Source organism: Drosophila kikkawai, chromosome 2R (assembly GCF_030179895.1).
Source record: "Drosophila kikkawai strain 14028-0561.14 chromosome 2R, DkikHiC1v2, whole genome shotgun sequence".
NCBI classification, from domain to species: domain Eukaryota; kingdom Metazoa; phylum Arthropoda; class Insecta; order Diptera; family Drosophilidae; genus Drosophila; species Drosophila kikkawai.
The window spans coordinates 17,562,637-17,579,928 of NC_091729.1; the positions used below are offsets into that span (position 1 = coordinate 17,562,637).

The 17,292-nt window shown below is 43.9% G+C and overlaps 6 protein-coding genes across 7 annotated transcripts; 4 read left to right on the plus strand and 2 right to left on the minus strand.

Annotated features, from left to right (window-relative positions):
* Nucleotides 1-514: 514 nt before the first annotated feature.
* Coq9 (ubiquinone biosynthesis protein COQ9, mitochondrial) lies at nucleotides 515-4,739 on the plus strand. The gene is made up of 4 exons (XM_017161538.2): nucleotides 515-667; nucleotides 3,217-3,887; nucleotides 3,945-4,154; nucleotides 4,222-4,739. The coding sequence occupies exons 1-4, from the start codon at nucleotides 607-609 to the stop codon at nucleotides 4,258-4,260; spliced, it is 981 nt and encodes a 326-aa protein (XP_017017027.1). The 5' UTR covers nucleotides 515-606; the 3' UTR covers nucleotides 4,261-4,739.
* On the plus strand, nucleotides 738-2,967 carry LOC108070891 (glomulin). Its single transcript, XM_017161536.3, has one exon. The coding sequence runs from the start codon at nucleotides 922-924 to the stop codon at nucleotides 2,857-2,859; it is 1,938 nt and encodes a 645-aa protein (XP_017017025.1). The 5' UTR covers nucleotides 738-921; the 3' UTR covers nucleotides 2,860-2,967.
* On the minus strand, nucleotides 4,710-6,448 carry LOC108070892 (uncharacterized). Its single transcript, XM_017161537.3, has one exon. The coding sequence runs from the start codon at nucleotides 6,285-6,287 to the stop codon at nucleotides 4,881-4,883; it is 1,407 nt and encodes a 468-aa protein (XP_017017026.1). The 5' UTR covers nucleotides 6,288-6,448; the 3' UTR covers nucleotides 4,710-4,880.
* A 124-nt stretch (nucleotides 6,449-6,572) lies between these two features.
* Nucleotides 6,573-10,593, minus strand: tor (tyrosine protein kinase receptor torso). Its single transcript, XM_017161573.2, has 14 exons — nucleotides 10,219-10,593; nucleotides 9,803-10,027; nucleotides 9,508-9,745; nucleotides 9,357-9,439; nucleotides 9,134-9,302; nucleotides 8,773-9,078; nucleotides 8,380-8,715; nucleotides 8,158-8,329; nucleotides 7,585-8,098; nucleotides 7,429-7,523; nucleotides 7,249-7,371; nucleotides 7,051-7,188; nucleotides 6,826-6,972; nucleotides 6,573-6,770 (listed from the first exon to the last, which is right to left on the minus strand). Exons 1-14 carry the CDS (start codon nucleotides 10,369-10,371, stop codon nucleotides 6,716-6,718), a joined length of 2,754 nt encoding a protein of 917 aa, XP_017017062.1. The 5' UTR covers nucleotides 10,372-10,593; the 3' UTR covers nucleotides 6,573-6,715.
* A 1,362-nt stretch (nucleotides 10,594-11,955) lies between these two features.
* LOC108070909 (diacylglycerol O-acyltransferase 2) lies at nucleotides 11,956-14,075 on the plus strand. Its single transcript, XM_017161564.3, has 7 exons — nucleotides 11,956-12,107; nucleotides 12,560-12,741; nucleotides 12,806-12,903; nucleotides 12,964-13,095; nucleotides 13,166-13,507; nucleotides 13,566-13,765; nucleotides 13,821-14,075. The coding sequence occupies exons 2-7, from the start codon at nucleotides 12,613-12,615 to the stop codon at nucleotides 13,976-13,978; spliced, it is 1,059 nt and encodes a 352-aa protein (XP_017017053.1). The 5' UTR covers nucleotides 11,956-12,107; nucleotides 12,560-12,612; the 3' UTR covers nucleotides 13,979-14,075.
* On the plus strand, nucleotides 14,012-16,616 carry Dgat2 (Diacylglycerol O-acyltransferase 2). 2 transcript variants are annotated; one of them, XM_070284423.1, is made up of 7 exons: nucleotides 14,012-14,128; nucleotides 14,715-15,066; nucleotides 15,125-15,222; nucleotides 15,281-15,412; nucleotides 15,481-15,822; nucleotides 15,882-16,081; nucleotides 16,286-16,616. In XM_070284423.1, exons 2-7 carry the CDS (start codon nucleotides 14,938-14,940, stop codon nucleotides 16,441-16,443), a joined length of 1,059 nt encoding a protein of 352 aa, XP_070140524.1. In that variant the 5' UTR covers nucleotides 14,012-14,128; nucleotides 14,715-14,937; the 3' UTR covers nucleotides 16,444-16,616. The 2 variants fall into 2 exon arrangements, with proteins under 2 accessions (XP_070140524.1, XP_017017052.1); XM_017161563.3 differs by lacking the exon at nucleotides 14,012-14,128 and having other exon boundaries at nucleotides 14,514-15,066.
* The last annotated feature ends 676 nt before the right edge of the window (nucleotides 16,617-17,292 follow it).

The following is a 17,292-nucleotide window of genomic DNA, read 5'->3' on the forward strand; positions in this document are numbered from 1 at the left end:
TCATATTTGTTTGTTCCATCAATTACATTTACATATTTAAATTGTATTTATCAATATTTTAATTATTTACGCCTTCTGCAGGCTTTCATATAGCCCGGAGCCAAGATCCGATCACCGTCCTCTACTGCCATCCGGTTGAAGTCTGTCCTGCCAGCTGCTCGCTCCTCCAGCTTCACCTCTGGCAATCCTAAAATTATATAAAATTACTTTATAGGGTGGGAAAGGTCTCCATCACTGCGTTGCAAACTTCTGACTGAAATTATAATACCCTGCAAGGGTATAAAAAGTAAAGTCAACTTTAAAAATTTAATATTTAAAAAATTTGATTTATTTTTTAATTTTTGACAATGTTTTTAAAACATTTTGTGGTTGAAATTATTTTATTAGATGTACCAGCACCAGTTATTTTAAACGTTACTATCGTCTTGACCGGCACTGTATACAACTCCAGTGTTTATTAAGAGAGCTGTTGCCAGACTTTACCATTTTCCCGCGCAGTCTGGCAACACCGGCAAAGTGACCGTTTTCCAATACTAACTACCGTTGCTCCCAGGTGAATGCCAAACAAACCGATTTCAATCGTCCGCTAGATTTCAAGCCGCTAAAATGGCCAATGTGCGCTGTTTGCAGAAGCTGATTCGCCTGCAGAAGCTGCTGCTGCCCCTCAGTAAGTAGAGCAAGCCCCCCCATACACCTGTTAGCTACCCATTGGCCGCGTGCGGGCGTTACGAAAGAGAGCCCGCAACAAATCAGCTGTTCGATCGAGTAGTGTGCGCGTGTGAGTGTAAGAGAGGGGGGAGGGGAAGAAAAGTTAAAAGCCAAATGCCGGCGGCAGTCGTAAACTTTTCACTATTTTCCCCCAAAATTATACTTATTTGAGAAGTGATATATAAAAAGCAAGCTAGAAAACGGGAACAGAGAATGCTGGAGCAGGAGATGGAGTTGGAGGTGGATGTGGAGGCGCAGGCGGCGGATCCTGGCGAGGCGGTCAATCTGCTGAAGCTCATCAAGCGGCTGCTGCTGGAGAAGGCCTACGACGGCGTGCGGATGCTCTTCAACAGTCCCCAGGAGGCGGAACGGAATAGCCGGCACCTGCCGCTGATAGCCATGGACCTGTTCCACGACGTGTGCGCCCCAAACCTCACGGACGACGTCAACTGCGAGGAGTCTGAGCTGTTCGACTGCGCGGACGAGCTGCTTAAGCTGCTGGCCAAGTATGCTCCGCTGCAGGAGCTGATGCTGGAGTTGATGGAGCGCGTGGGGGAGAGCAGCAGCATAAGTGTGTTTGGAGCCTACCTGCGCGCCCTGCAGGTGCTCATCCAACGACAGGGACGCAGCAAGCCGCAGGCGGTGGAGTGGTGCCTGCACAGTGTCTACAGCCGGCTGCAGGAGCTGCCGTTGCCGGAATACTTGAGCGAGGGCTACGACGAGGCCCAGGCGAAGCTAATAGAGCAGGAGGAGGACGTGGAGGACCTGCTGGCCCACTACATAACCGTGGGGCTCTTTCGCACACCCATTGTTAAGGAAATCCTGCAGCAGGATGTGCGTCCTGCTGACCAAACATTCAGGAACTGTGGACTGAACCGCCGTAACATCTTCGCCTGCTTCTTCATCCAACTTCTGGGGCGTCCGCTGGCGCTGCTGGAGATGGGCTCCGTCAAGGAGGGCATGACGCGCACCTATGTGCAGCAGGTGGTCGAGGGCTTCACTAAGGACGCCAGTCAGTGCCTGGGGGACCCCTTTTACCTCCTCAATCTGGTAGAGCAGCGCGCCAGGTGGCAGAGGAAGCTCGATGCCTCTAAAGGGGTCTACGAAATGAGCAGCCGTAATGTGTTCCTTATCGAGGAGAAGCTACCGCTGCACGCTCTGGCCATGTACTATCACTCGCTCTTCGTGGGAAACCAACTGCCGCCCACAGCGCCCAAGATATATGCACCTCTGTTTCTGTTTGAATCCATTGTCTACCTGGCAGAAGTGCTGCTCAAACAGCAGGAGCCGCCGCTGCAGCATTGCGGTCTCCGATTGGTGGAGTATCTGCTGACCACCCTGGGGGACCCCGTTCCGTATGCCTCGCTGCAGCTGGACGTGCACAAGCGCTTCTTTGAGGCCCTATGCAAGATTGTTGGCTACTCGCCGCAGGTCTCCCTCCGCCAGTTGGGGATCCATGTGCTCCGACAATACGTGCTGGCCTTCGAGGACCAAGGAAAGTACTTGATCATTAAGAACCTGCTGGAGACCCAGCAGCACGATGGACTGATGGGCTACCTGGCTGGAATGTACAAGGATCTGGTGCACGAGGCGCTGCTTGAGTCCTCCCCTATGCCTAAAGTCTACAGCGGCAAGATGTTCCAAGAGATGCTGCTGCTGTGCGTCTGTGTCCTGCCCCAAGATGTGAAATCCGACCTGCTGCTGCACTCTGACCGCCTGTGTAGTGCCCTGAACATTGTGAGATACTTTGCGCTGAAGGACAAGCAGGATGTGACTGGGTTCTGGCAGGCTTTGCCGGAGATTGAGCGTAGATTCCTGATTCCGCTGGCCAAGGCCCTGGACTTTTCGATGGCCCACTACAAGGCGTACAAGGAGCGTGTAGAGAACGGCCAGAGTGCCTCGGACGATGCCCTGATGCAGCGCCAGCTCAACATGCTGGCGGTGAACATCACCAACAGTGGAATGGCTGCAAAGGATGGGGACAACCACCTGCCCGACATTGGCACCAAGGAGAAGCTCGAGGTGCTGGCCAGCTCAATCACAGGACTGGAGTCCTTGCGGGCTCTGTACCTGCGGGCCAACGAATGCATTGAACAATCCGCCCGCCAGCGCCGCATTAAACCGCCCATTTCCCAGGCGTTGGAAGCTTAACTCGTATTTGTCCATGTATTTTTTCACAAACAAAAGAATATTAGCGTAAACTTTGTGTGTAAACAGAACCGAAATCGAAATCTTAACGAAAACGAAACTGAAATCGAATCTGGTCTATGTGCTTTGGGGGTTTCTTGGCTGGGAGGCGATAATTAACTGGCTAATTGAGCCAGTTTTGTGGGGTGCTAATGAGCTTTTGCATTGCGTTATTACGGGAAGTAACTGCGCATACGAATCGAAATGCATATATCAGAACATGGCACTTAACACTTGGCTTAAAAAATACTCCAGAAGAATCGTTCTCCAAGATAGCCTCTCCCTTCTCTTCCCTTCTATAAAGATTCTTATTATTTGCAGATGCACAAAGCCCCCGCCAGCTGGCTTCCCTGCAGCCCAGACCCTTAACCTTCCTGCTGGCAAGGAGGAACTATGCCAGCGATGAGAAGACAACCACCAATCTGAATGACTTTCGGGCACGTGAAGAGCAGCGCGAGAAGGAACGTGATGCCGCCGATGAGGCGGCGGCTAAGGCCGCACAAAAAGAGGCAGGCACGACGGGCGGAACAGGCAGTGGAGGCAGTGGACAACAGGATGATGCTAAACAGGCCAAAGTCGATGCCATAAGAGTCAAGATACTGGACGCCGCCCTGCAGCATGTCCCACAGCACGGCTGGACACGACAGGCCATTGTCCAGGGCGCCGAGGACAGTGGCTATCCCAGCGTGATTCACGGCATGTTCCCCGAAGGCGGCTTTGCCCTGGTCTCCCACTTCAACGGCAAGTGTAATGCCCAGCTGGTTGCAAGCCTGGAGCAAAAGACAGATAGTGGTAAGCTGGAGGTGGAGAATCCTCTGGACTTTCTGGTGCAGGCGGTACGCCAGCGTCTGGAGATGGTTGCCCCCTATAAGGCGCAGTGGCCGCAGGCGATGGGTTTGATAGCGCAGCCGCAAAATGCGCCCACAGCTCTGGCCCAGGTGCTGACCCTGGTGGATGACATATGTTACTATTCCGGGGATCGATCCGTTGATGTGAGTTATCCTTTTTACTCTTAGAAAGTAAACCTTTTTAACATGAAAATGTTTCAGTTTGGTTGGTACACCAGACGAGTGGGTTTGGCCACCATCATGAAGATGACTGAGCTGTACTTCCTGCAGGATACCTCACCAGGAAATGCCCAGACCTGGGAGTTCCTTAAGAACCGCATGGACGAGGCTGTACAGCTGCAGATGATGCTCTCGCAAACGGAGGGCATGACGCACACGTTCCAGCGTTCCTTCAACTCGGCGTTCATAACGGTAAGACTCGCTAAATCAGTAATTAGAGTAATGTATCATCTTGCCTTAACTTTTCTATTACTTTCAGGCGCGTAATATACTCGGTCTGGGCTATAACCGTAACTAGCAGGGAAGCTTAAGGATTCAGCGAGTCCTTACGTCTAGCAAGCCGCATGCAGTCCAAAGATGAATGAATAATTCAGGTGGAGGAGACCCACCTTAAGATCTACACTTATGTTTAAAATCCCTATGTATATACTGTGCATAAAGGTAAACCTTTGTACGATAAACTGGGGTTTCGATTTGCAATACCAATCTTAGAGATAGCTTTAAAGATATTAGCAAACTTCAATGGGGAAAATATGGCACATAATGGAAAACCCACCGTTTGAACTTGTTTATTTGCTGGTTTTATTATCACAATCTCTGATTTTCTTGAACGTCTGGCTTTGTCTGGTAAATGACTAATTGTACACTTGGGGTTCGGGTTGAACTTAGTGCTTTAGAGGTGACAGTTTTAACGCTTAATAAGTGCTTATTCACAGCTTAAATTTCCGGGAATGAAGCCACAGTAAACACAGTAAAAAAATAATGGGCTTTAATTGACTCACCAACGGTTTCTTAATAAAAACAATTATATTTTTGTGTAACAATTCCTCAAATACTAAAACCACACGAACATTTTATGGGCACCCCCAGAGAGCCACCAATGGCTAGTCAACCGTTCCAAGCTTCTGCAAGGTTGGATCAGTTGGCATAACCATCACCTGGCTTTCTGCTGGTTGACGATTTCCTTTTGTCACTCTTTCGCATGCTTCTCCTTCTCAAATCGGTGCCAAACATATCCTCATACTCTTTTTCGTTTTGAGTGGATTGCTTCTTTTGCAGTTCACTTAGCTCCCGCTGCTTATTCGGATGCATGTAGCGCTCCACTCGACGCTTGGAAATCCGGCCATCCGGGAGCATTCGCTCGGAGTTCGAGTAGCGGGTGCGCCAAGTGGAGCTCTTCCTGGAGTCATAAGGCTCGTAAAGGAGCTTCGGCATCTCCAACACCGGGATGGAAGGATACAGTTTGCTGAACAAGGGCTCTTGTGTTAGCTGCTGGATTTTGCCGCCACCTTTGGAGCTCTTCCTTACCATCTGCTTTTTTCTGTGGTGTCGATGCTTGGCCTTCGGGGCATCCGTGGATTTCTTGCTTGAGTCAAAAGGCTCGGCCTTCAAGTAGGCAAAGGATGGTTTACTAGGCAGCTGCTGTTTATTGTCTCTTTGGGACCGCACTCGAACCTGGACAGTCCGTGCACCACACGGGCACTGGGGTTTTTTGGGAGAAATCACAGTTTGTATTGTTACCTCTTGGATTCGATTTGGGAAAGCTCTACTGTCGCCTGAAGAACATTTCTTAGATTTGTAGGGGTCCACCACCTCCGAGTAAAGATCGGATATGTGTTTTACCCGCCATGGCGACTTTTTTGACGTCAACTTGCCAGACGTTAAATAGTTGAAATCCAGGTCGCAGAGAGCCCGAAGGAGTTGCGGAATGGGCACCACATCCTTGTTCCCAAAGATTGCCCTCAGCAGGCGCACTAGTTCATCTTGTTCCCCCAACAGACAGAGTATCTCGTCTCGATCCTCGCCATTTGCGTACCATTTGAACTTCTTGTTCAGCTCCCTCAACCTCGAGATATAGTCCTGCAGCATACGAAGTAGTTTGGCAAGAGTGTCCGGGGCCATGGGATCGGTGAGGAAGCCAGAGTCGTTGAAAAGGGATCCTCCGGTACAAAAGAAATCCTGCTCGGGGAAGCCACACCGGGGTACCGGGAAAGATCGGCGTTTTTGAGCTATCCTCAAAACTTTACCATAGTTGGCATACAGCAAAAGTAGCACTGCGTAATGAGCTGCTTCCGGTGATCGACCCATTCTCTTAGCGAGTGCGTAGATTACCCGGCGATTAACCTCCAGCCAGCGCGGTGGCAAGGAGTGACACGGATCAGACGGCGGGTTTGAAATCCTTCCTATTGGAAAGGGATTCTCGCCGAAGGATCGAGGATCGCTCAGACGACAGCTGCTGGAAATGGTGTTCACCGGGCAATGGGGACAGCTGTAGGGGATCGTGGGACATGGTGTCTTGCGAAGGCGGCAGCAGTGGATGCACATGGGGAGCACTTAGAGCAGCTGAGACGACTTTAAATTTTGAATTTTCAATGGAGAGAGCTACACCTTCGATGGTGGGTACATACATCTTGCAACGTCTACTTGTTGTTGCTAAAAAAAAAGATGATTTCAAAGAGCAGCTGTCCTCAAAAACGATGACACAAACAGCACAGCCATAGCTAAGGCATTCAACCTGGGCCTGGGGGTCTCTCTTCCAGCTGGGATTCTCAAATTCTTCCCAAAAATTAATTGAAATTCTGACTTATTTACTTAAAACTAACATTACTCTTTATTTTCTAGCAAACTTTATGTAGCTGCTTGTCAGCGTTGGTTGTCTAATTTGTAATTTGATTTCTAGGATATCTTTTGTCCAATAATTTTCTACATAACTATCTTGTATTGCACTTAGGATGTTCTTCAGGGCGAGGACCTCATTGCAGAGGCTCCAAGTACGGCTCTTCCTCGGAGGACAGCTGCTTCACTTTACTAAGAATACGGAAGAGTTATCGTAGGAGCTCACTCCATTAAGCATTAAACTCACCAGGACTCCAATTTGGCTTGCAGTTGCTGTAGCCTCTGGGGCATATCGTTGGTGGCCGCGATCATGGCACCCAGTTTATCCTTGAGTCCGGTGAAGGTCGGTCTGTGTGAGGGAACGGAGCACCAGCAGCTTTCCATCAAAGCGAACCTTAAAGGTATGGGAGAGAGAATAGAATTGAATATATGAGATGGATAATACCCACTAAGTTACTGATTGTTTACTCACATTTCATTGGTGCATCCCTCAGGACGCTTCATCCTGTGACCCTGCCGCAGTAATTGCAGCAGATCGCTGGGCGACACCGATGGATAGGGCATCCCGCCGAGCGTGGTGATCTCGTAAAGCAAGACGCCAAAAGACCAGCTGAGGGGGGAAATTATAGTCACAGTTTTGAGCAGAGAATAATCCCTTGGCAACACTTACACATCACTCTGGCTAGTGTACACCTGGTGGGTGAGGGACTCCAGTGCCAGCCACTTGATGGGCAGCTTGCCACTGCCTCCGGATTTGCGGTAGACATTCTCATGGTAGACATCGCGACTCAGTCTATACAAGAAAGAAGATTAAAGAATATGGTTCATTGAGATACACAGGAACACCTACCCAAAGTCTGCAATTTTAATGCTGCGATCTAGGGAGATCAGCACATTACGGGCTGCCAAATCCCGATGCACCACCTTATTTTGGGCCAAAAACTCCTGGATAAAGTGGATGAGATATTGCACTTTGTATTGGTTTTAAAGACTACTATTAACATACCATTCCCACTGCAACTTGCTGGGCAATGTCCAGTAAATCCGCATATTTCAGTGGAACTCTGGGTTTTGTCTCTTCGAAGTTAAGAGAATCAAAGTATTCCTTGTTCTCAAAGGTTCGACTTTTGCTTTCTAACTTTGACTCCAGCTTTGTCTTTACACTCGACTTCTCCTTGGTCCCCGGACATTGCTCTAATTTGCACTCATTCTTGGCAGCGTTTACAACTTTCTGGCTATGATTGGTACCAACATTCTCAATGTCCTCCAGTCCGTAGCCTTTATTATCTGCTGCATTTGTGATTCGTGTGAGTGTGTAGGTCTCCACTCGGCTGCTGTTGTGTGTCTGATCAGCCTCACTTTCCTCCTCCACAGTCGATAACATGGAGCCGTTGATGTCTTCTATGCGATCATGGATAGAAAGCCGACTGGGTCGCTGAAATCGCCGCTTGTCCACATTCTGCTCCAGATTGTGTTTAAGACCAACTACGCAACGCTCTTGTCGGAACTTCCACTCCTCTCTAAGTAATAGAGGATTAATTATAAAATATTCCTTTTAATTTTAAATAGTATTGTTTACCTTAGGAAGTTCTGAAGGCTGCCCAGGCTGCAGTATTCGATGAGCAACATCATACGGTTGCTGCAGCGTGTGGAGTAGCCCACGATGCCCACAATATTCGGATGCTTGCCCACCGCCTTAAGCATCTGAATCTCGCACTTGAAGGCGTACACGTCCTCCTCATTGGGTTCATCTGGAAAATTGTTATAATATTATTTATATTCTAGAGATATAACTACTTACCTTTAAGTAATTTTACAGCCACTTGTCGCTTCTTGTAGACTCCTCGTCGCACCAAACCAAAGGCGCCCTCGCCCAAAACATCCTGTAAAAGAACCGATCGCGGCTCCACCTCCAGTTCATCCGCAAAGTCCATGCTCTCGTTGGCAGACAAGCTCACCAACAGACCACTACTATCCATCAACGAGAGGTGGAAATCACTTGCCTTTGCCTCCTTGGCCTCCATTTCAAAGGGCTGGCAGTCCGACCGATTCCGTCTGCAAAAGGTCAGGAAGCACAGCATCAAAATACAGCAGATGGGCACAATGATGAAGAGTATCAGCTTAATCAGGTTGCCCTCTGTTCAGGAAAGAGAATTAAAGTAATTATAGATATAGATTTATCCTTCGTACCCACCACTCAACCAGGCATCCCTTGGCGCCTTGTCCAGGGTCAGAACGCTGAAATTCTTGCCGCCCTTTGACAGAGCCCCCAAATGCACCTCGAAGTGGGAGCCCAGGACAGTGATCCGGGGTATAAAGAAGTGGCTTGTGCTCTTGTCCAGGGTGAAGTTCACCTCCTTGCTGCCCAGGTACAGATCAAAGATGCGAAGTGAGTAGTTGTCTGGCAGAAGATTGGGTTGCGACCAGCTGATATTCAAGGCCAATGTATTTCGTTCATACTGCTCTTGCAGGACGCTTAGATTTTCAGGCTTGTGAGGAGCTATTAAAGGATTTCATATTATAAATCGTATTATATAAATCGTTAAAGGACTCACCGCAAAGTGTGTAGTTAAGGGGATACCAATCCAAACAACTGGGCGCCTGAACTGTAAGCCACTCCACTTCGCTCTCCAGTCGGTTTAATATATTCACTGTTCTCACGCCCACTAGATAGGTTTTGTCGAATTCCATGTTGTCCACCGTGTGCCTGTATAGCTTTCGAAGCTAAAGGATTGGGTTTGTTAGTATCCATGATATGGGAGTTAAGATTAGACTCACATCTCGGAACTCCACCTGCCGTGGTTCATCCATATTCACGCTGTTGGTGGAGTAGGACACCATATCAAAGTAGCAATTGCGCTCTGGAATATTTATAATAATTATAATAATTAAATAATACAAATGACTAGGAATCTTCGCTCTTCCTTACCCGCTGAAGGCTGCCATTCAATCTCAGCGGCTATGCGATGGGTCTCATTCTTCTGCGGCACAAATCCTCGCAGGCTTACAGCTCCCATTTTGCTGGGCTGGTAGCCACGTTGCAGGGTTAGAAAGCTTTGATCTCGGGCTATCAAGGAGTAGCTACCATCTCCATGCACCGCCAGAGCGGTTATATTGTGGCTGGAGTTTGACTCCAAGTGGGACAGTATAATGAAGTTCTCGTCAGACTAAAAGATATTTTAAAATTCAGTCAGTAGTCTTTAGTTCCTTAAGTATTTGCTTACCAAATAAAGTTTTGTCTCTGTAATTTTCTCTCTGGCCACCTTGATAATGTAGGTGGAATTTGGGGCTGTCTCGTTTCCCCCGCTATGCTGGACCCAATCTATATGAAAAACTATCTGCGACTCTGTGCGACACAGCATGTGCAGTTGAAAGTTTTCCTGTACTTTGCGTAGAGGCCCAGGAGCAGTTCCATTTGATTTGCAATCTTTGTAACAGCCTCGGAAGTCCTGCAGTAAAAGGAGATATTTGGAAATAAATTGAGGTTTGTAGTCAATACGTTTTCCTCGCAGCAACTACTATTTTCCTCTTTTGAAAATATTTTAAAATTAAAATTCCATTCCGTTTAAGAAAAGAAGTATTTAAAATCCAACCAGAACCAAGCCAAACGGTCGGCACTGCCTCATGAAGCTCCTCCTACCTGGTTGCCCATTTCCAGACAATTCTGTGTACAGGCAGTCACATTGAGCAGGGTATTGTCATGGAAGATTTGCTGCATTAGGAGCACTTCACCTTTATTGGTGCCCAGGAAGAACCAGAAGAGAAATGCATATTTGCCATAGAAAATAAGCATTTTCTTTATTTCTTTCCCAAATTATTTTCTTTCTTTTGTTAGTATTTGCATGCAAAATATTTGTTTTTCTTTTCAAGCTTGCTTTCGGTTTATTGCACTTTTGCCATGCACTTTGATACTCTTAATTATTTGCACTTTTCACTATTTTGTTTTAATTAAATTTAGTAAAATCTTAAAGACCAGAAGCAAGATCAGTAGATCAATAACAACCGCTGCTCTCGGTTTATCTGGACAAACTGCGACCCAAAATGTGACAGAGGAAACCGATGGAAAAGGAATGGAAGAAAAACGGTGGACTTGCTGAATATATTTTGTGCTATTTTGTTTTGTTTTGTTTTTCACTTCTTCGACGGGGGTCTTCCCTTCCATGCAATGGAGTGGATTGGACTAGGGGTCATTTGAAATGCAAAAATCGGCACTTCGTCATCGTAGCGCCAAGGAGGATTTCGAAATTTATTGGAAATACTACATATATGATAAATAATATCTCAATTATATAAAATAATTGTATCGATATATTCCGAAATCGGAATATATATGATTTTTTGAAATCACTTGCTTTTGGGTCTTCTTATGGCCTCAAGAAGACCTGAATTTTAAGATCGAAGTGGAGAAAAAACAGGGAAAATGAGCACACTTCCACCATGTCCTGGTGCTTGATAAATGTTTAAAAAAATTATAAGTATTCTAGTTTCGCAGATGCTAATTTCCAAAGATTTTAAAGTTAATATTGAAACCTTAAAGTATATATGAAAATAAACCAAGAAACCCTTGAAAATAAAATACGATCGTATTTTACTTACTTATTTTACTTCGATCTTAAAATTCAGGTCTTCTTGAGGCCATAAGAAGACCCAAAAGCAAGTGATTTCAAAAAATCATATATATTCCGATTTCGTTAAAAAATCTTAATTTATTAATTAAAAAATTTAGAAAAAAAAAATTTTTTTAATTTTAATCAATTTTTCAAAAAAATGAAAGGGGTTACATCATTAAAATTGACAAAAATTTGCTACAAAATTTAATATTTAAAAAATGCTTATTTGGTTTACAGATTTATTAACCTAATAAAAACTTACACATAAAATCTTTCCGAATTGAAATTAATGCTTTTTTGACAAAGTTTTTGTTATTTTTTATACTTTGATTTGTCAAGAAAATTTTCATAAATATCCATTAAATTGAATCCCCATAAGTCATATATATTCCTATGTTTTTCCACCTCTACTACAGTGTTGATCAGTACCAGAATTAAATCGCAGCTCGTAGACTTAGCGCCAACTTTTGAATATATGTAAATAGCAGAGCCATTTGCTGGGTCTGCCTACAACATAGTTACTGAATACGCTAATTAGAAGAATTTAATTACACCCGCTTTCCTCGGCTCAGTTTCGAATTAGAATAGTTGCATTTCTAGTTAGGAACAGGTCTTGCCTCTGACCCCAGTTGCCCCTGATTCACTTTATATCGCCTAGAAGCCGCAATTACGTCTGTGAGTCAGTTGTTGCATGGCAATCGAGTAATGCCTTCTATAGGGGAATCTCGTGCATTACGCTCCGGCTTCTCGACGAGCGCGTTCGTTCGGTTATTTAGTTAAATATTGCACGCTCGCGGCGTCGGTTCTGCTCTCAAAATGCGATAACGATCCATTACGTGTGTAAACATTTGAGCAGCGTGCTCTGTTCCAAACAAAAATAAATTCAACTGGGCGAGTCTTCTATGACAGAGCTTTGGAGGTCAATATATAGTTATAATTTCTCCTAAACTAAACAAATAATTAAAGAGATCCAGGGTAAAGCTAATTATTTATCAATAAAAGCTTACTCCATGTAATTATTATCCAGCAATAATGACATTTAAATGAGAGTTTGAGATTATAAAACCAAATGGCGTGTAATTAATAATGTACTATGTATTATATAAACAGAAAGTGTGCTTCATTTAAACTGCTTCAACTGTCGGCTGTTAAGAATGATAAGACTATATCGCAATTGCAGCCAGACCTCTATTAAAAGCAAATCATTATCTTGATTGCCAGAATTTTTAAACGCCCCAAGCAAATAACTATTAAATCGGTGGTATTTTTTTTTAACAACTGTTACCGATAGCCGCGTACCCGCGCCATCGACGTACACCGATAAGGATAAGAAATGAGTACTAAACATTAAAACATTAAAACAATTTTCAGTCGCTGGAGGACCGTGCTAAGAGTCGCTACCTTATAATTGGAAAGCAGGCATTATGAAAATCGAGTGGGCACCCAGAGAAGTTCCCATGGAGCGGCGTCGCCAGACGTTTGCCATGGCCTTTTTCATTGTTTCCTTTATGATCCTATCCTTCGGATCCTACATACTGTGTGCTGCCCTGCTCGTGAGTTAAAAAACCCTATTTTTAAGATATTTAAAATGTATAATGTTGACTGGAATCTTTGCAGATCTATGGTGGCCTCATAATTCGCAGCGTAGTGCTAATCTACTTGGTCTACGTCTATGTGAATCACAGCAGAACCCACTCCATTATGGACGGCAATGGGTGAGCATTAAGTAATTCCAATGGAAGCCCAATAAAACCAATTAAAATAATACCCTTCAGCTGGAAGATTAACCGCAATAACTGGCTGTTTCGACACTATCGGGACTACTTTCCCGTGCAGCTGGTTAAAACAGCCGAGTTGCCCCCGAACAAAAACTATATCATGGCCAGCTTTCCCCATGGAATTCTGGGGTAAGCTTGTTGACTGATAGCCAATCTTATCGATGACGAAATTTTATGTAAATATTGAAACCCGCGATAGGACTGGCATTTCCATCAACATGGGTCTAGACATCTCCAAGTGGCTGGAGCTGTTTCCGCAGGTCAGACCAAAGGTGGCCACTCTGGATCAGAACTTCCTGACGCCCATTGTGCGTGGTCTGCTGCGATCCTGGGGCTTGGTCTCGGTTTCCAAGGAGGCTTTGGTCTATCTGCTGACCAAATCGAATGATCCCAAGCACAAGGACAATCGAGATGGCTTCACCTCCAATGCTGTGGCCATACTGGTGGGCGGAGCTCAGGAGGCCCTGGACTCGCATCCTGGCAAATACATTTTGACCCTGAAGAATCGCAAGGGATTCGTCAAGATGGCCATTCGAACGGGGTAAGTAATGGCGTGAATTAACCTGGCCAATATTTATATATGATTCTTACTTTTATAGGTCCTCGATTGTGCCCACCTTTTCCTTTGGCGAGGTGGACATTTTGGATCAGGTGGCCAATCCCCCGAACTCCCCAATTCGCCGTTTCCAAGATTTTGTGAAGAGATTCACAGGCATTTCCCCGTTAATTCCCAAGGGTCGTGGTGTGTTTAACTACACCTTTGGTTTCCTGCCCAATCGACGCCGCATCGTCCAAGTTGGTGAGTCTTTTACGGAATTATTTGGTTAACCTTTTACTTAACTAACTCTTTTCAGTTGGCTCTCCCATCGATGTGGTACAAAGTGATCAGCCGGATGCTGCTTATGTGGACAAAATTCATAAGCAGGTCATTGAGGCCCTGGAAAAGATGTTTGAAAAGTACAAGGATGAATATATTCCCAATTCCAAACAGAGCAAGCTGATAATTCACTAGTCACCCTAAAGTTTCCTGTTATTTTGTTTTATAGAAAATGTGATCAAAGTAATGCTTTATAAGCATTTATTAGAAACAAGTTTTATAATCTTAAAAAGTCTGATGCTTTTGTTTGTTTTATTGATTCTTTGGGTGAAGCTTTTGATAACGGTGAGTAGAGATTTCAATTTTAAATAAGGTTAAATCGATCAATCGATTAATGGAAAATAACTTTATATCGATAAGACCGATCGTGTGCAGTGCTGGTAAACGTAATACAAAATCGGTTTTTAAACAAAATATGCGGAAATTGTTTAAATATGAAATATAAGTTTTAAAATAAAATAAAGTAAAATCTAATGTAAATATTAGAATTTTTATTTATAATTTTCCGCATCAGCTTAATTAGTGCGTTATAAAAACTATAACCTGTTGTACAAATATTGGACTCTGTACATGCAATTACCATAGCTTGGCCAATCATTTCATCATCGAGAAACTACTAATCACTCGCAGTTGCCATTGGATTAAAAATAACTACATTTTCTTATCAACAAACTAAACTCTTATATGTAGTTAGTCAGAAGAACTACGAACCGAGTCGAGCATAATTGAATCACCCTTTTGCTCTTACAGTCGTCAGGTGCAATAATTTAGTAGCCGCTGCATACCTTTGCACCCGCGATCGTGATTGCCCGCCGCCGATTATGGGCCAACCTTTATCATCTTTATCACTCTAATCGCGCATTCCCATCAGACCCAAAACGAAGAACAACTACTAACTGGTTAGGTGGCAAACGATTAGCCCCTAATGCGGGCGCCCGCCATCGGACCCCAGAGCGATAAGGATAAGTATAAGTTTAATGCAGGGCAAAACTGACCGTTGCTCGTTGGCTCGCATATCATTCAGTCGTGGGTGAACCGCCGAAAGAGCAGCTACTGGAATATTTGGACTCTTGGTATTTAGTTGAGGAATAAACATGAAGATCGAATGGGCACCACTTCGGGTTCCCCTGGAGCGTCGTCTGCAGATAATGGTTACGGCATTCTTTACCTCCATGCTGCCAATTCTGCTATCAGTTTCCTTCCTCTTGGTAGCTGGATCGCTGGTAACTTGTTTAATAATCATTATAAAGACATGGTAAAGATAAACTTTATGTTGTATAGATCTATGGAGGTCTCTTGCTGCGCAGTCTTATGTTGATCTACTTGGTTTACGTTTATGTGCATCACAAGAACACCCAATCCGTTGTGGATAATAATGGGTAAGTAGTATTGCTATTCAAAAGGAAAAATCCATGGTAATAACCCTATATGACTTAGCTGGCTGATAACCCGTACCAATCGCTACCATCGCTATTATCGCGACTACTTTCCCGTGGAGCTGGTTAAGACAGCCGAACTTCCCCCCAACAAGAACTACATCTTGGCCAGCTTTCCCCATGGCATTTTGGGGTAAGTACATTGACAGATAGCCAATCTTATCGTTTTTTAATATAAATAGACACTGATTTGACTTGTAGAACGGGCATTGGTATCAACATGGGTTTGGAGATCTCCAAATGGCTGGAGCTGTTCCCTCAGGTTCGACCAAAGCTTGGTACTTTAGATCAGCACTTTCATGTTCCCTTTATGCGGGAAGTCATACGATGCTGGGGATTGGTGTCAGTCTCCAAGGAGGCTCTGATCCGCATGCTAAGCAAGTCGAATGATCCAAATCACAAAGAGAATCGTGATGGCTTCACCTCCAATGCAGTGGCTATTTTGGTGGGTGGAGCCCAGGAGGCCATGGACTCGCATCCCGGCCAGTACATTTTGACCGTGAAGAGCCGCAAGGGTTTCGTCAAGATGGCCATTCGAACGGGGTGAGTGATTGAATAGTAAAACTTACAAGAGAGATCTCTAATGTGTTGTTTTTCTACAGATCTTCGATTGTGCCCTCGTTTTCCTTTGGCGAGGTGGACATTTTTGATCAGGTGGCCAATCCTCCGGATTCCCTACTCCGCCGCTTTCAGAATGTTGTTAAGAAAATCACCGGCGTTTCTCCTTTGATTCCTGTGGGACGTGGATTCTTCAATTATACTTTTGGCTTTTTGCCATTCCGTCGACGAATTGTTCAAGTTGGTAAGTAACCCTATAATATTATAGATAGATAGATATAGTCAGAAGTTTTCAACGCAGTAAAGGAGTCAATTCAGACCCTAAATAGATTATTTATATATTATTTTTTTCTAAAAAGATTTAAATAATTTGAAATTTATATTTTGAAATTGATATTTCTGGTTTTAAATTATTTTACTTAATGAAATTTTCTTTTGTTTTCTGCAGTTGGTTCTCCCATTGATGTGGTGAAGAGTGATCAACCCGATCCTGAGTATGTGGATAAGATTCATTCGCAGGTCATCGAGGCTCTGGAGAAGTTATTCGAGCAATATAAACATAAATATTTGAAGAACTCTGAAAATGCCAAGCTGGTTGTACAGTAACTGGAAAAATAATTAGCAATATTGTGAATGAGATTATGAAATTGTGTTTTAACGAGATTTAGTTTTAAGACATTGGAATGTTATTTTGGTTTAACTACATCAGCTGCAGTTTTGATGTGAGCTAAACATAAACGAAAAAGCAATATTATAAATAATTAAAAATTTATATGGAATTTGATGTTTATTTTTATTTAATAGGGGTTAAAAGCTTTTCATTAAATCCTTATTTAATTGATCCTTAAATTCCGGTAATTACTTTAGAACTTGAACCGTTAATAGCCTATATAGAACCCCATAATATTCTGACCTTATCAATTCAATTGTTTAGTTCAATATTAAATGACAACAGAGTTGCTGCACCTCATAAAGCGAGATAACGTCTCCTTTTGTGGTTTATGAGAATATTAACATTTAAAATCACTAAAAATAGAGCCACTTTAAGTTAAGCATATAAATTTAAGCAATAACACAGTAAGTAATGTCAATGTTCTTATAACAATTACATCACTTTATTTACAATTCATTGTAATAGCGTCGTCATGAGTCAGCACTTGTTCAATGAGACACTGGCCGCCTGATAAGAGCAACGACACAAATCCATAGTAAAAATACAACTAAAGTATATATATAAAATCAAACCAAAACTCTTATCAAAAAAGAAGAAAATTCAATTTCGGCTGTTGCGAACCAGCCCCAACATGTGTGACATAAAAAAAAAAATGTTCTAAAGGTCAAGAATTTTTTGTGATACGACAGTAAACATGGGAATCGTACCCAAGACCCATATAACCTGAACCCGAGATATGATTCAGCGTTTGGCGATCGTTTACCACCTGTTATGATCGCTAT

Coding starts and splice junctions, on each gene's coding strand:
- Coq9 (XM_017161538.2), top strand. CDS start 607: ATGGCCAATGTGCGCTGTTTGCAGAAGCTGATTCGCCTGCAGAAGCTG. Junction 668..3,216: donor GAAGCTGCTGCTGCCCCTCA/GTAAGTAGAGCA, acceptor TATTATTTGCAG/ATGCACAAAGCCCCCGCCAG. Junction 4,155..4,221: donor TCAACTCGGCGTTCATAACG/GTAAGACTCGCT, acceptor TATTACTTTCAG/GCGCGTAATATACTCGGTCT.
- LOC108070891 (XM_017161536.3), top strand. CDS start 922: ATGCTGGAGCAGGAGATGGAGTTGGAGGTGGATGTGGAGGCGCAGGCG.
- LOC108070892 (XM_017161537.3), bottom strand. CDS start 6,287: ATGTGCATCCACTGCTGCCGCCTTCGCAAGACACCATGTCCCACGATC.
- tor (XM_017161573.2), bottom strand. CDS start 10,371: ATGCTTATTTTCTATGGCAAATATGCATTTCTCTTCTGGTTCTTCCTG. Junction 7,372..7,428: donor ATTAAAATTGCAGACTTTGG/GTAGGTGTTCCT, acceptor TTTCTTGTATAG/ACTGAGTCGCGATGTCTACC. Junction 7,189..7,248: donor TACACTAGCCAGAGTGATGT/GTAAGTGTTGCC, acceptor TTCCCCCCTCAG/CTGGTCTTTTGGCGTCTTGC.
- LOC108070909 (XM_017161564.3), top strand. CDS start 12,613: ATGAAAATCGAGTGGGCACCCAGAGAAGTTCCCATGGAGCGGCGTCGC. Junction 12,904..12,963: donor TCCATTATGGACGGCAATGG/GTGAGCATTAAG, acceptor AATACCCTTCAG/CTGGAAGATTAACCGCAATA. Junction 13,096..13,165: donor TTTCCCCATGGAATTCTGGG/GTAAGCTTGTTG, acceptor AACCCGCGATAG/GACTGGCATTTCCATCAACA.
- Dgat2 (XM_070284423.1), top strand. CDS start 14,938: ATGAAGATCGAATGGGCACCACTTCGGGTTCCCCTGGAGCGTCGTCTG. Junction 15,223..15,280: donor TCCGTTGTGGATAATAATGG/GTAAGTAGTATT, acceptor TATATGACTTAG/CTGGCTGATAACCCGTACCA. Junction 15,413..15,480: donor TTTCCCCATGGCATTTTGGG/GTAAGTACATTG, acceptor TTTGACTTGTAG/AACGGGCATTGGTATCAACA.